The following is a 13,674-nucleotide window of genomic DNA, read 5'->3' as shown; positions in this document are numbered from 1 at the left end:
ACCACTACATTACAGCTTTATTTAGTTATTTTCAGATTCATATTTAAAGTGAAAAGATAAAGACAAAAGAAGATAAAACCAGTAACAGGGTTGGCTTCAGAGTTCAGTGTATAGTAAGCATGCAGTTCAGAAGGATGGATGCAGAGTGCTGTTCAATCACCGGACCTCCATCAAGAGTATACGTGTAAATGCATAGTTAGGGTTAATGTCTTAAGAGAGTTGGAGGTTTTCCTCTATTTATGGCCACACAACATGTTTATCTATAAGAATTTAAAAGTGTTCTTCTTTTTAGATAAATGTCATTGCAGACATTTGATCATTAAGTATTGGACAACCTGACCTGATGGTTCACCAAAGTGATCACACAGTGAGGGTGGCATGAACGTGTGAACCAAATGTCACGTCTATATAGCCAATCAAGTTGTTGAGACTATCAGAATTATTAGACTATTAGAACCAAAGCTGTCAACCCTCATGGTTGCAGCTACAGCAGAAGACCGGCAGGCCGACATTGACAACTATGGAGCTGTGCTATATTCACTATTTTTTTATGTATGTCCTTAATGGGCAATGATGAAAATGAAAATTAAATTCAGATTTCATTTTCACAGGAACCCCTTATTCAGGCACTGATAGCTTGAAAAGATCAGGGACTTATTAATTTATTTTTTAAATTCTTGCCAGTTTTCGGGTTAATGCCGCATAGCTCCAGCAGCTGAGCAGACACTGTGTTTCTACCAATCTTTCAAAGCATGTACGGAAAGTGCTCCTCTGTCAGAGAAAGTCTACCAGTTCCCGATAGCAGGACCAAATGGGCAATAAGAAGTGTAATTGTATTACAGTGAATCAAAGTAAAGCTGAAACCATACCGAGGAAAAATGAACTACTTACACTCTTCAATTTGTTATATGGAATATCCATCAAATGTCAAGTTTCACATTAAATATGGAAAAAAAAGTCACTTAAAACTTGTGTAGGCAATTAAGTATGCTGTCACCTACAGCTTCCCTGCTTTAATGATCAGTGTAACATTATGCTGGAATACAGCCATTCATCTACCATCCATCAAAGTGCATATCCAATCAAGCTCTCATCTTGTGAAGATATGGCTCATTTTCAAACTATGGGGCTTTGAGAAGTACCAAAGTGAACGTACAGGAATCTGTGACCCAATTAATCTTGAAATAAAAATGATATATGTGTGTTTGTTAGACAGGATTGAGAGCTCCAGGCAAATATGATTGGCATGAAAACCCAATTCCTTGTGCGACGTCAGGGAGCATCTCATCGCCTGTGAGAGGTTAAACTATCGGACAAATCCATTTTTCCCTGGCAGTGTGATCCATCAAGCAAACTGACTAATCGACCGTTGTCGGTACATTGACGCAGATTAAAACCGGAACTGATTAATAATTCAATCCAACAGGCCAACACTAAAAAAGACAAATTCTCCCTAAGACAGTTCCTCTCTAAAGGATAAATGACAATTAGCCAAACAGGACAGGACGTGAAGCAGCTATCACAGAGAGCACTCTTTTAGTCTCAAGGGGACTTTTAAAGAGAGAGACAAAGTTTGAGTACTTGCAAATAAAGCAGAATAGATGCAATGACTTCCATTCATGCACATAATTTAATACAAAATTCATGGCCCACATTTATGGGAAGGGAGGAGGATTAGTTTCACAGAGTGGACTGTTCCTTCCTGAAACAGATACCTGCTTGACATGCTGCCTGCCTCCTAAGGGTTTAAAACTGCTCGAGTGAAGTACAGCAAGGAAAGAAAGCAAACACAGGCGCAGTAAAGTGGAAGGCATTGTGGTAAGGGAAAAAACAGGGCTGGAAGTGTTCAGGTCCTATACTAAGGAATAGTAATAATAAAAAAAAATGGCAGTTTAAAGATCTAATCCTGAAAATTTCATGAAATGAAAACTCATTTGTTTTAAACTATTTGTTGTGCATTTGTCAAAAATAGCCACTCGATGGATTTACATTTTATGATTATTTCTCTGAATATGGCAATTTTCTTTGTTAGTGGCGGAGTCCGCCAGTCCCACTCTGGTTTGAAACTGTCTTCACATGCACAAAGGGACACAGAGGCAATGATGCATGTAGCCAATCTTCGTTGTGTAGGTCTGTCCAGTTAGTAACTCTATCTCACTGATATCAGCCTCTCTCTTTCACTACTCACGCTGCTGCAGTTGTACCAGAGCTGGATTCAATTACTGCTAATGCAAACTCAAACTTTAAGGGCTCAACTGCAGACTAAAATGATTTGACAAGAGGGAGATTTTTTACACTGAACAATGCATCCTGTCAATGAGTAATAATCTCCAGAATACGCAGCTGTTTGGTAAACGTACTGGAGTAAAAAGTATAGAGTATAAAATGGAAGTGCTTGAACTTGGGCATAGTACTTGAGTAAATGTTCATAATTTACGTTCAAACACTGGGAGGAACACAATACTGAATTAGCAATGGGATTAAATCAAGTGGATGAAAGTGTTGGTGTAAGACCAACAGAGCAGTAAATATGCTGGATCTGTAATATGGCGAGGCATGATGGCGATATAGGGGGTTCAGACACCACTCTCCATGTTAGCAAGCAGCCGCCCTGCTGAGGTGAGCAAGAGTGGAGCTTGGAGCAAATCTCTGACCTCTGGCCTTCCGGCAACAGAGCATTTATGGCTGTTCTATCCAACCTTGTACGTCCCTACTGCTCGTTATCCTGTCAGCTGTAATACAGCACTGACAAAGCAGCAGCGACTGGACATAAACAATAAATGTGAACTCCCATTCAGCCAGCACTTTTCCCAGACCTCTCCGTCTTCCAGAGGGAGACAGACACTAAAAACATCCTGAGTACAGTTGTAACTTTGAACGGTTTTCCACTGAGTCCTGTATATTCACAGTGAACCAGGAAGAAGTGCCATCTCAGCAGCAGCCAGCAGGGGCGGACACGTTGGAGCGTGGTCACTGAACTCGCTCGGAGAGAAAGCTCTGTCATCCTTTCAGCTGTTAGCGGATCTGCTAATGCGGCAAGACACCGTTTTGTCACACTGGCAGACATGCTAAATTTAGACACAGCAACAACACAGACGAAGTCATCTCTCTGAAGTGACTGACGTGAACAAAGGGCCCCGGTATGCTATTCATACAATGTGTGTTTTGTATAATTCATAAGCAGCTATACATTTCTACTGTGGTGCATTTGGAGAGCTTTTCACCATCACACGCATTATGCACACAGGAGCTCTAAGAAAGCCTGCGAGTCAACTGATCTAACATTGTTTTTGTGTCGTTAGCGATTCGTATTCAGGGTGCAACCCCTTTCCATTCCTTGGCCTGAATCCCATTCTAGAGATGAGATCAGACAGCGGATAGTGGGTGGATAGCGACTCTAACAGAGATGGTGATTACAAACCGAGTCCACAGTGCAGTCTGTCCCGGACAGGTCCAAATGCACCAGGCAGTTGGGCTGGGCCAGGAACAGGTACAGGTTCTGCACAGGGAGAAAGAGAGTGTCTTTTGGAGAATGAATATGAAACATATACACACATATGCACAATATATAGAGAAATAAACAGTGCTTATAAAAAGTATTGACCCCCTCCTGGAAGAATTTGTGTTTTATTGTTTTATAAGATTGAACCAAAGTAGATTGAATGTGCTGTTTTTGACACTGTTCAATAGAAAACGATTGAAAGGCACAAGTCAGGAAACCTTTCCAAGTGACTAAATATCCCTTGGACCACAGTTCAGTTAACTCAATCATTAAGAAATGGAAAGAATATGGCACAGCTATAAATCTGAGTATGCAAGAAAAAGGCCACTCGGAGACCTCTGCCAGCCCTGGAAGAGTGCCAGGTTTCAGAGGCTCAGGGAGACGATGTAGGCGACGACAGCTGGCCAGGTGTTTTACCTGTTGCAGGTTTTCATGGGAGGGCGGCAAAGAGGAAGTCACTCAAAAAAAAACTCAAATGTAAAACTCTTATATCAGCTGTGATCTGATGAGACTAAAGATTTTTATCCATCATATCATCACAAACATGCTGTAGCATCCCCACTGTGAAGCATGACGGAGGCAGAGTCATGCTTTGAAGATATTTCTCTGCAGTAGGCCCCAGAAGACTGCATTTATTTTACTCTTAGTAAAATGAAAGCAGAAAAATACAGAGAGATCCTGGATGAAAACCTGATGCAAAAAAATGAATAATTGGGCCAATATTTGTTTTCCAGGAAAACAAGCATAGAGTCAAAGCTACAAAAACAGCAATGTTAAATCGAAACATTTGAAAATGCACAATATCCATAGAACCTGACGGAGCTTTAGCAGTTTTCAAAAGATAAAATGGATCGATACTTATGCAGCATGCATTTTCTATTTGATTCGTTCAGATCACTTTGTAGCAATGTGCTTTCTCTTTGACTCTCTCTGTTGCCACATGAAGCTAACCTTGGTTAGGTTTCCATCCAAATGTGCAAATTTCAGCCGAATTTTCAGAAAATGAAGTGAACATGTTCACATAAGTAACTGGCTGGAGTCCCCAGTCGAATACTTTTTATAGGCATGTGTGTGTGTGTGTGCCTCACTGTGGCATCCTCTCCAGACAGAACTCCTGGGTTTTTGCTGAGGTCCAGGTGCAGCAGAGAATTGGAGTAGTCGTCACTTGAACACAACGCCTGGGACAGAGAAACAACACCTAAAGGGGGGGGCAGGGATAGAGGGAAGGACATGGAGGGGAAAGGATAGAGAGTTTGGATAAGCAACTTAAATGCATCCTTAAGTCATTTAATCATCTCATAATGATGCTTTTTTTTTCCAGTGGGCCAATTTAATGCTCTGGACGTGACTTATTAGCAAGTGATGAATACAAAACTACATAATGGAAGAGGGTGAGCAAGCTTGCCGGAAAAAAAAAAAATACACTAATTGAGCACAGACTAGCAAGCTCATATGGCAGGCTAGCATGAGAGGAGCTTTTGGAGGAAGCCAGCCATCTTTTCTCCCCCTATCCAAGCATCAAAGTGTTCCCTGAAAGCCAAAACAAAAGATCATTCGCTCAAATCAGATCACTACACAATTACACCCACAGGCCCAATGGAACCCCTCATTAAAATCCTCATCCTGAAACACTGATGCAAAGCACAGCACGCCGCGGCAAGTTGAGGATTAAATATAGATACAACAACAACACAGGACAAATATGGAGCCGCAGCACCAACAGTCTGCAAGCATGGTTAGGTGTGCTTTTCACTCTACACACATCATCGATTATAGGCAGCATTTACAGGACGAGTGTTTCTCCTGTTCCCTCGAATTGGGGAGTGTGTGTGGATGAAGCTACTACAGCTACTACATGTGCTGCTAAGCGCTAAGCTCTTCATCCCTAATTTATAGCGATTAGGAGGGAAATGAGGGGAAGAGGGGACAGGGTGTCTAATCCCCTCTCCATCCAGCTATCAGCTGCTTGATTCTGCTGGAAGTGGAGACTTTTAGAAGCCATCCGGTCTGTGTGACAATGTCAAGTGCGTGTGGGAGGAAGGGTGTGACAGCACACGCGTGATATAGCTGCCTATTTGCATGTCCGATCACATCTCGGAGATGGCGTGTGAATGCGCATGTGTGTGTGTCGGCACATGTGTAGGTGTTTTAGAGAGAGACCGACGGAGGGGGAGAGGGAGAGAGATCTATAAATATTCAACAAAAAATGCTCAGCCCCTGCAAAGTCATACCAACACCCTCCATTCAAGGTCAGCACTTCACTGTATTTCCCCGTGTCAACCCGCTGCCTTTCAAAGTCACACCTTGTGTGGTTTCCCCATTCACAACGTACACTAATAGGGTATCGAGGTCGCTGTTTGTGGCATGTATATAAAACACTTTAAGCCTTCTAATTACATTCAACACCTCCTCAGCCATACTGCCCCACAAAGGCAGAGAGTAGTAACTACTGAGGCATAGCAGTTGATAAAAAGGGCTTAATTTTCAAGCTGGCCAGCGAACCGTGTAACAGTCAGAGGGGTTAAGATGCCTCCATTTCATGTCTTTTGGGCTGTTTATGTAAGCTCCCAAATACTGCCTCAGAACTTAAGAGAGTGGCTGGTCTCTTTTAACTCTAGTTTGTATTTCGGGATGGGAACTTTTTTGGTCTAAAATCAATATAACAAATAAATTGACAATGATCTAAAGATAGTGTAATCACACCAAATGAAGTGTTCCACTGAGTCAAATGGCAGTTACAGCTACATTAGCTAGCTTTAGCCAGAGTTTTGCCATTTCTTTTCCCTTCATAATGAGTGGTTTCAGCTACACCCTCATTTACATGTTGGTTTACATAATAGCCAGCTAAAATGAGCTCTGTAAATGTATTTTTAGCTTTAGCACAGGCTAGCCATGTCTGGCTCAGCAGCCAGATTTCATCTCTTTACCTCTTTAGCTAGCCGTCTGTCTGCGGCAGGCTTTTTTTGTTTGTTTGCTCAGTTCAACATCTCTTTCCACAATCAGTGCACAATATAAGGGACGTGAATGTAAAGGCAGAAATCTCACAGATATCTCACCTGACACAGGCTCACCTCGGCTATAAACATATATTTATATGGTTAAACAGAAAAGTCAGATTGTTTTCTGAACACACTTTTGACCAAATATGTCGTTACTGTGTCGTGTGTTTGTAGGGAAGCTGCTCCTCTGCAATAAAAGACTAAAAATGCAACGTGATGACCAAAATTCTATCAAGAGCAAGCTATTAATGTATAGATTTACATCCGTATCAATATGATCCTCTTCAATCTGCTGTTAGACTAGTGGATGATTGTATTGTCTGGGATAAAAGCAATAGAATTGGGACACTGCACTAATTCCTATGCAGGATTTTAAGGGAAAAAAAAACAGATCAACTACTTATGATTCTGACCTGATTATCATTTGGTAGATGGATCATAATGTACATGCACCGGTCTGTTTATCTATGTGAGTAAATGCCAGCCCAAATAAAACCGCATTTGGGGCAGCATTGTGGTTTGAGAGGCTGTTTCATGAACAGAAGAACATGGGCTCAAGCCCAGATTGAGCAGAAAGCCTCCACTCTGCAAAAGTGTCTTTCAGCAAAGCACACCATTTTTGTACCAGCTCCAAAATTGAATGGGACATTAATTTACTTTTAATAACATTAAAAATGTGGGCTCGTGTGCAGGGTCAGCCACTAGAGGCTGCTGTCATTCGGAGGAGCACTCCTACCCTTGGAGGAGAGGGAGGTCTTGGAGAGATTGAGGAGGCGCAGTCCCTTGTTGAGGCGACACACTTGTTGGATCAGGTTGGAAACTCCTGGTATGAGGGGATGGGGAGAGGAGGAGACCAAGAGGGGAAAGAAAATCTTCATTTAAAATCAGAAAAACACACAGAGCCAAAACATTTCATTGATTACTTGCTCAAGTTGTTTCTTGAATTAAAAAAGGCCAAAGATTGAGTTCTTCCAGCCTGTCAAATGTGAATATGTGCAGGTTTTCTAAGCTATTTCTGATAAAGGAATTGAAAATTGTTGCCAAACCAAACAAGACCAAACAATTAATCAATCAACTGAGAAAAAAAAACAGATTAATTGCTAATGAAAATAATCTTTATGTACAGCCCTCTAACGATCCCCATTTGAAAAGTAATGAGCCCACACAGAGCTTTTCCACATAACAAGTTAAAACGCAGCCTCTCTCAATACACCCCCTCCAAAACATACACACACACACATACCCGTGAGTACACTACAGCTAAATAAAAACATCACACCAACATACTTTACAATCTCACTTTCTCCCACATACCCAGCGCAGAGTCAACTCATATGAATACCATATGCCAAGCAGCATTACATAACAGCTAGTTTCAGCTCAGCGATTTGATTAAACACATTACAGCCATGATGATAATAATACGAACTGCTCTGCTTTATTAAAAATGGAATTCATTATAGTGCCAAACCTTGTTTCCTAATTCATGTGTCTGCCTGGCTGCGTGTGCGCGCAGAGCTCTTACTTTGAAAGGCCTGAAATACACATTGTAACCGCTGCAAACAGGCACAGCACAGAAGGTTGTTCTTTACTCAGATTATGGGTATTATTGTTAAGGCTGCAGCGGCTGTAATGACAATAAAGTAAGTCTACACACTGTCAATACACACACACGCGTGCACACAGACACACACACACAGAGGGCTGTAAGTGTGAGCACAAAGAATTTAGTGAAGTGAGTGGAAGTGACATGTGTCAGACAGGAGCACATAAATTAGCTAAAGAGTGATACTGGCATACATGCAAACCCTGGCACACCAACACATGTACACACACTCTCTCCCTGTGCCTCAATCGCACTCATACACTCATAGAGAAAGGTGAATGGTTGATGTGTTACACCAGAAAGGCAGACAGAATTAAAATGTTCGTTTCTCTATATGCTTGTAGACACACATGAGAGGTCTGTGCTGCGAGTTGTGGGCGAGACTGAAAAGTAAAAGCGTTTCTGTGAAGAGAAGGACCACTCACAGACATACAGCATGACAGACAGATGAGAGAGAAAAAGAAAGACAGAAAATAAGGGTTCTGTGAAGACAGAGATTGATTTTGAATTCTTTGAGAGTAAACAAAAGCCGTGGCGAAGCAAAAGCGAAAGAACAATCAGCGGCGTCCAGAGAGAGACAGCAGCAGCAGGGAGAGAGAGTTCACAGAGTCCAGGCTGCTACCTTGGTTGTCTAGCGTGTTATGAGCCAGGTTGAGAGAGTGAATCACAGAGGCTGGGTTCTCCGACAACGCCGACGCCATCTTCTGCGGAAAATCCCTAGAGACAAAATGTTAGAAAGGAAAATGAACTTCTCTGTGAAAACTGGTCGTTCAATACGAGTGTTAAGGACAGAAATGCGCTGAGAGCTTTCCCTAATTCAGTCGAATGAACCTGAAAGTTTCACCATTACGCCTCTCGGTAATGATCTACGACTCGAGCAGCAGAAATGTTCATGAATTGAAGCACTTGTTCTGTGAAGGCAGAATATAAAGGAAGTTGATTTACAATGCACATATATAGTAAAAGTCAAATTAGTTTTTAAAAATAAACAATAAAGTCTTTTTTTCAAGCAATAAGTGGTTGATTCCAAGCAAAAACGTAACAACAGCCTGATTATCCATGATGATAACTAGCTGGCTACCAACAAGGGTTGCACATTGCAATACTAATCAATGCTTAAGAGGTGCTTTTAAATGCAATCAATTTAGGACAAGAGCATCATCAGCTGAAGCCACACCTTCAGGCAGGTAGCCCTGTTGTAACTGAGATGCAAATCGGCGATGTTCACTGGTTGACCGCCAGAGTATTTTTGACCAGTTCTGCATGTCAGTCTAAAGGTTTATTTGCATGCACACAGTGTGATGCACTCTGGTCCGAGGCAATCACCCAGTCGTTTTGCTGAATGACTGAGACCGACATGCTGCCAATCATTGAGGCAGACGGCGAGGGATTAGAAGAGGTAGTTCAGGACCTTGAGCCTGAGTATATTATGCCACCAAGACCTACTGTGACTAAATGCATTGGAAAAACACTTTGAGGAGAACAAGAGTGAGCTAAAAGTCAAGCTAGCCGGGGCAGACAAGCTAGCTCTGATCACCAACTGCTGGACAGCTCTCACAAACGAAAGCTACATCTGATGTCTCACTTCTCTCCTGATTCGGTGAATTGAGAGTTTATTTCGGTAGGGTTGGTGGTGATTGTTTGAACAGTGAAAAGAAGTACCATGAAAGTTTGGATCAGTTACATTTTGGTTCTATCGAGTTTGAATGAAGTGTGTTTAATGATGATAAAATCACTGTTTCTGTAAGTGGAGTCAATGCCAGCGATATAGCTCCGAATCTGGTTAAACAAAAGGATCTTACGCTTTAACAAAGGGGTACATCTGTATGGAGCCTTTCCATAATGTTTTCAGACACTTAGAATAACAATCTGAGTCTGTCAGTGGCAAAAACAAACACTTTGGTGGGCGTACAGAGGGATTACATTGCAGAGCGTTTCGTGGCTGCCAGCTGCAGCGCTCTCGCTCAATACTGGAGCAATTTAAAAAAATTGTTGTCTCCGTTCATCACTTAGACACAGAAATATGGGAAAATAGGCTCCCTAAACACAGAGAACATTTGCCCGGCACTGAAATCTGCCAGGACACGACTGACTGGGAGATGTAGTCCAGCATGCTCCTCAGTGCAAAATGAAGCGGTTGGTTAGCGGTTAATGGTCGTCAGGCTATCAAAGCAAAATATAAAGAAACGGATATCCTTAATGTGAATCCCTACTGTGCTGCAGAGTCAAACCAAGCCAGCACAAGTGTATGGAGAAGAGCTCTTTGACTTAAATGGACAGTGATATTCTGCTAATGTTGCTGTCTGTCTGTTAGATGTGTAATGGGTAATGGTTTGCTAATACGTTAGCCACAACAACTTTATGAGATTATGAAACAGGGTTATGTTTTCAGATGGCCTCACTGCCCCAAATGAGACCAAAAAAAAAATCAGTTAATGCTGATTTACAGCAAGCTAGGTAAAATATATAAAAAACATAAATTTGCTTCCTTCAAATAGATTTATTTGGTGTGAATCCCCTGTGAGCATGGAACGCTTCGGACTGTACTTTCATGTTAAATATGAAACCTTTTAAATCTTTTCAATCAGATATTTCAAATACCTGACACATCAGAAACAGTTTTTCCAGTGGGGGTCAGTCATATACAGCGCTGTTTGAGTATCCTGCTTACTCACTTAGTAAAAAGTATTTGGGTATTATTTTCACATCACTGCTGGCTTTTGGTGCACTGCTTGTGGAGAGCCTCGAATAAAAACTGCCCCCTCTATTGGAAGAGATTCAGCACAGACCAAGCGCAAAAACCTGGTAACTTCATCTTTATGCTGCAGTAAATCATCTTGCCCCGAGGCAGCCAATTTATCTCAATTAATACTCAATAAGGCAACTGCTTTGCTAAATGACACAAGCGGTGCATGGAAGGTGAAACGTCTTGCCAGGTGAAGCCCGAAATTTCACTAATGTTTCAGTGGAAAAGCAATACACCCCGCCACAGGCAAACACAGGGAGCTTTATTGGAGCATTATTGAATGAAAGAGCAGAGGTTAAGAGAGGTGAGAGGCAGAGAAAAGGGAGGAGAGACAGAATTGGAAATGTCACGCCAGCAGAGCAGGGGAGGCTGAGGAGCAGTGGAGAGGTGAGATGAGCTGAGGTGAGAAGGTGAGATGAAATGGATGGAAGTGAGAAGAGAAGATACAAAAGGAGAGGGCAGAGAAAGGACTGGCGTGAGTGGAAAGGACTAAAGAGGAGAGGTGGAGTGTCTGAGAGGAGAAGAAAAGGAGAGGAAATGAAACCACGCGAGGTGGCGGCAGGGCTGACCAGAATGGCAGGAAAACCTACGATTTGAGCCCCGCGTTCTCCAGAGTGAGCTCCTCCAGACTGTTGGACTTGCTGACTGTGTGCAGAACCTGGTCCACCACCTCCGACCCCTGCAGACAAACAAAACAACACAGAGGCTTGAGACCAGAGGCTGCCATCTCACGTGGAACAAGAATCGAGGCAGGGAAACGCAAACCGTAATCAATCAGAGGCAACAGAAATCAATGTTTTAGCACAGGTAAACTCTGCTCCATGGAGCGCAGATTTTACACCATCAATAAGATGAATGGGGATCAATAGCCTCACAGATTCATGTAAATTCTATGAACTCTGGTTGTAGGCCTTACGATGGACCCCTACATAAAAATTCTCTGCAAACTCTAACTTAACTTGAAGGCTTTTTGAGTGTCAAACTCTTACAAATCACAAACAAAGACAGATGTTAACGATGCTGCTTCGGCTTTGCAAATGTTTTATGAGGAAGGAAATGCATTTGAGAAGTTTGTCGAGCTCAGGGATCTGCACATTAGCGTTTGTGAGCAACGCTGAATAGAAACAGAGCTTTTGTTTGTTTCCAAGAAACTTCCACGAAGCATCTTTAAACTTCCAAATCAAGTTTTAAGCAGCTTTCATACATGAATACATTTGATTCAATACCTGTCAAATATTTATTTGCTGACCTTTTTGAACAGCCGATTTCCATGCGGTTCACCTCAGATGGATACCACTTACTCTAATGCATATGATGAATATTTAATGAGGATTGATATCATCTTAAATAGATACGTAAAACCATGCCGAGGGTAACTTGACGCTGTCCTCTTTCAACCTTACTTTCTTAACTTGTTTTTCATGTGGGGTTTAATCTCAACATATTAAATGACATTCCAGTGAGGCTTTATGTGCGTGCATTGGTAATAAATCAACGGCAAATTGATTCCAGTTGACTTGGAGAATGCTAACCAATCCCAGAGCCATCACTGGACAGAGATTTCTTTCTACACGTTTGGACTGTAGCCTGCCAAATGAGCAGCTAAAACCAATCCAACCAATCTGATCCAAGAAGACCAATCTGATCCAAAACATGTAATCTAATAACACACAGGCCAGCTGAAGAAACATAAGAAGAAAAGTAGAGGAGGAAGTTGATTGATAGGTTACATCTGGCAAGAAGCTCTAAAAGTGAGGAAGAATTAAAAAAAAAAGATAGTTACTATGCGCATGTCTTTGCAGTACAGCTTGGTGAACCAGGTGTTGTACGCAATGGACGCCACGATCACCGCCAAGTCTCTGGAATGGGGACACAGACACACAGACAGACACACACACACACACACACACACACACACACACACACAAGATAAAATTTAAAACTTTAAATTAGCGAACTCCATCTGCTCAAAACCATTTGATGTCATTGATCCATAAATTCACATTATCGTGGGCCAAACTTTTTCTTTGCTGGCTGTTTGGTAAAAAGCAGTTTATCATTGTGACAAGGAGAACACTATGGGCAGGGCTGCTTTCTAACAGATGACTGATACTGCAGCCCCGCTGAGGGGAAGCGGAGGAAAAGAGAGAAGAGAGAGAGAGATGTAAAGATCGATGGCTGGGTCAGTGGATTATTCAATAAAGCCACAGTTTGATCCCAGCTACAGACCTCAAACACTGCTACATCCACTGCTACATAAACAGACCCAGAGCCCGCAGACCGTCCTTTGTGGGTTTGTGACGGAGAAAGAAAGAAAGAGGGAGGAGAGAGTTTTAGAATCCTCCAAGGTCCAACTAAAGCCACACTGCTGCCTACCTGCTATACATCATCTGACAAACAGGCAGCAACACGGAGAGAGGGGAGGCACCGAGAAAGAGAATAAGTCCAGAGAGAGGGAGAAAGAAAGAGAGGAGGATCGCAACGGAGGGAAAATACAAAGTGGAGAGGGGAAGAAAGGGGTAATGTAGCCAGGAAGGGTTCTCTTGCCAGTAACTGCAATAGCCACGACATTACAGTAGATCTCAGAGGAGTAAAATGGCTACAGGCTGTGTTCCTTTTTCATTACCATGCCAGCCATCAGACCAGTCTACTCTGACTAACGCAGCTGAGTCTGAGTCTGTGTCTGTGTGTGTCTGATGATGCACATGTCAAAATTCATCATCAACACTGACCGTTGATTCATGTTTTGACAGCAGGACATGGAATTGACCTCTATAATGATTCACTCCGTCATGCAGTGTGTGTTGGCGTCCGTGTGTCG

General features: G+C 42.3%; 1 protein-coding gene across 2 annotated transcripts in view; it reads right to left on the bottom strand.

The window, feature by feature from the left end:
• carmil3 (capping protein regulator and myosin 1 linker 3) overlaps positions 1–13,674 on the bottom strand; it is a 73,208-nt gene that overhangs the window by 35,930 nt on the left and 23,604 nt on the right. For both annotated transcript variants that reach the window (XM_070974250.1, XM_070974251.1), the window contains exons 9-14: positions 12,637–12,712; positions 11,444–11,532; positions 8,730–8,824; positions 7,238–7,324; positions 4,591–4,700; positions 3,422–3,499 (exon numbers count right to left, since the gene is read on the bottom strand). In XM_070974250.1, coding sequence (XP_070830351.1) covers positions 3,422–3,499; positions 4,591–4,700; positions 7,238–7,324; positions 8,730–8,824; positions 11,444–11,532; positions 12,637–12,712 — 535 coding nt within the window. The remainder of the gene's footprint in view (positions 1–3,421; positions 3,500–4,590; positions 4,701–7,237; positions 7,325–8,729; positions 8,825–11,443; positions 11,533–12,636; positions 12,713–13,674) is intronic.

Source organism: Chaetodon trifascialis, chromosome 11 (genome assembly GCF_039877785.1).
Source record: "Chaetodon trifascialis isolate fChaTrf1 chromosome 11, fChaTrf1.hap1, whole genome shotgun sequence".
In the NCBI taxonomy this organism is placed as follows: domain Eukaryota; kingdom Metazoa; phylum Chordata; class Actinopteri; order Chaetodontiformes; family Chaetodontidae; genus Chaetodon; species Chaetodon trifascialis.
The sequence above is the reverse complement of the archived record's forward strand: the minus strand, read 5'-3'. Positions and strand labels throughout refer to the sequence as shown.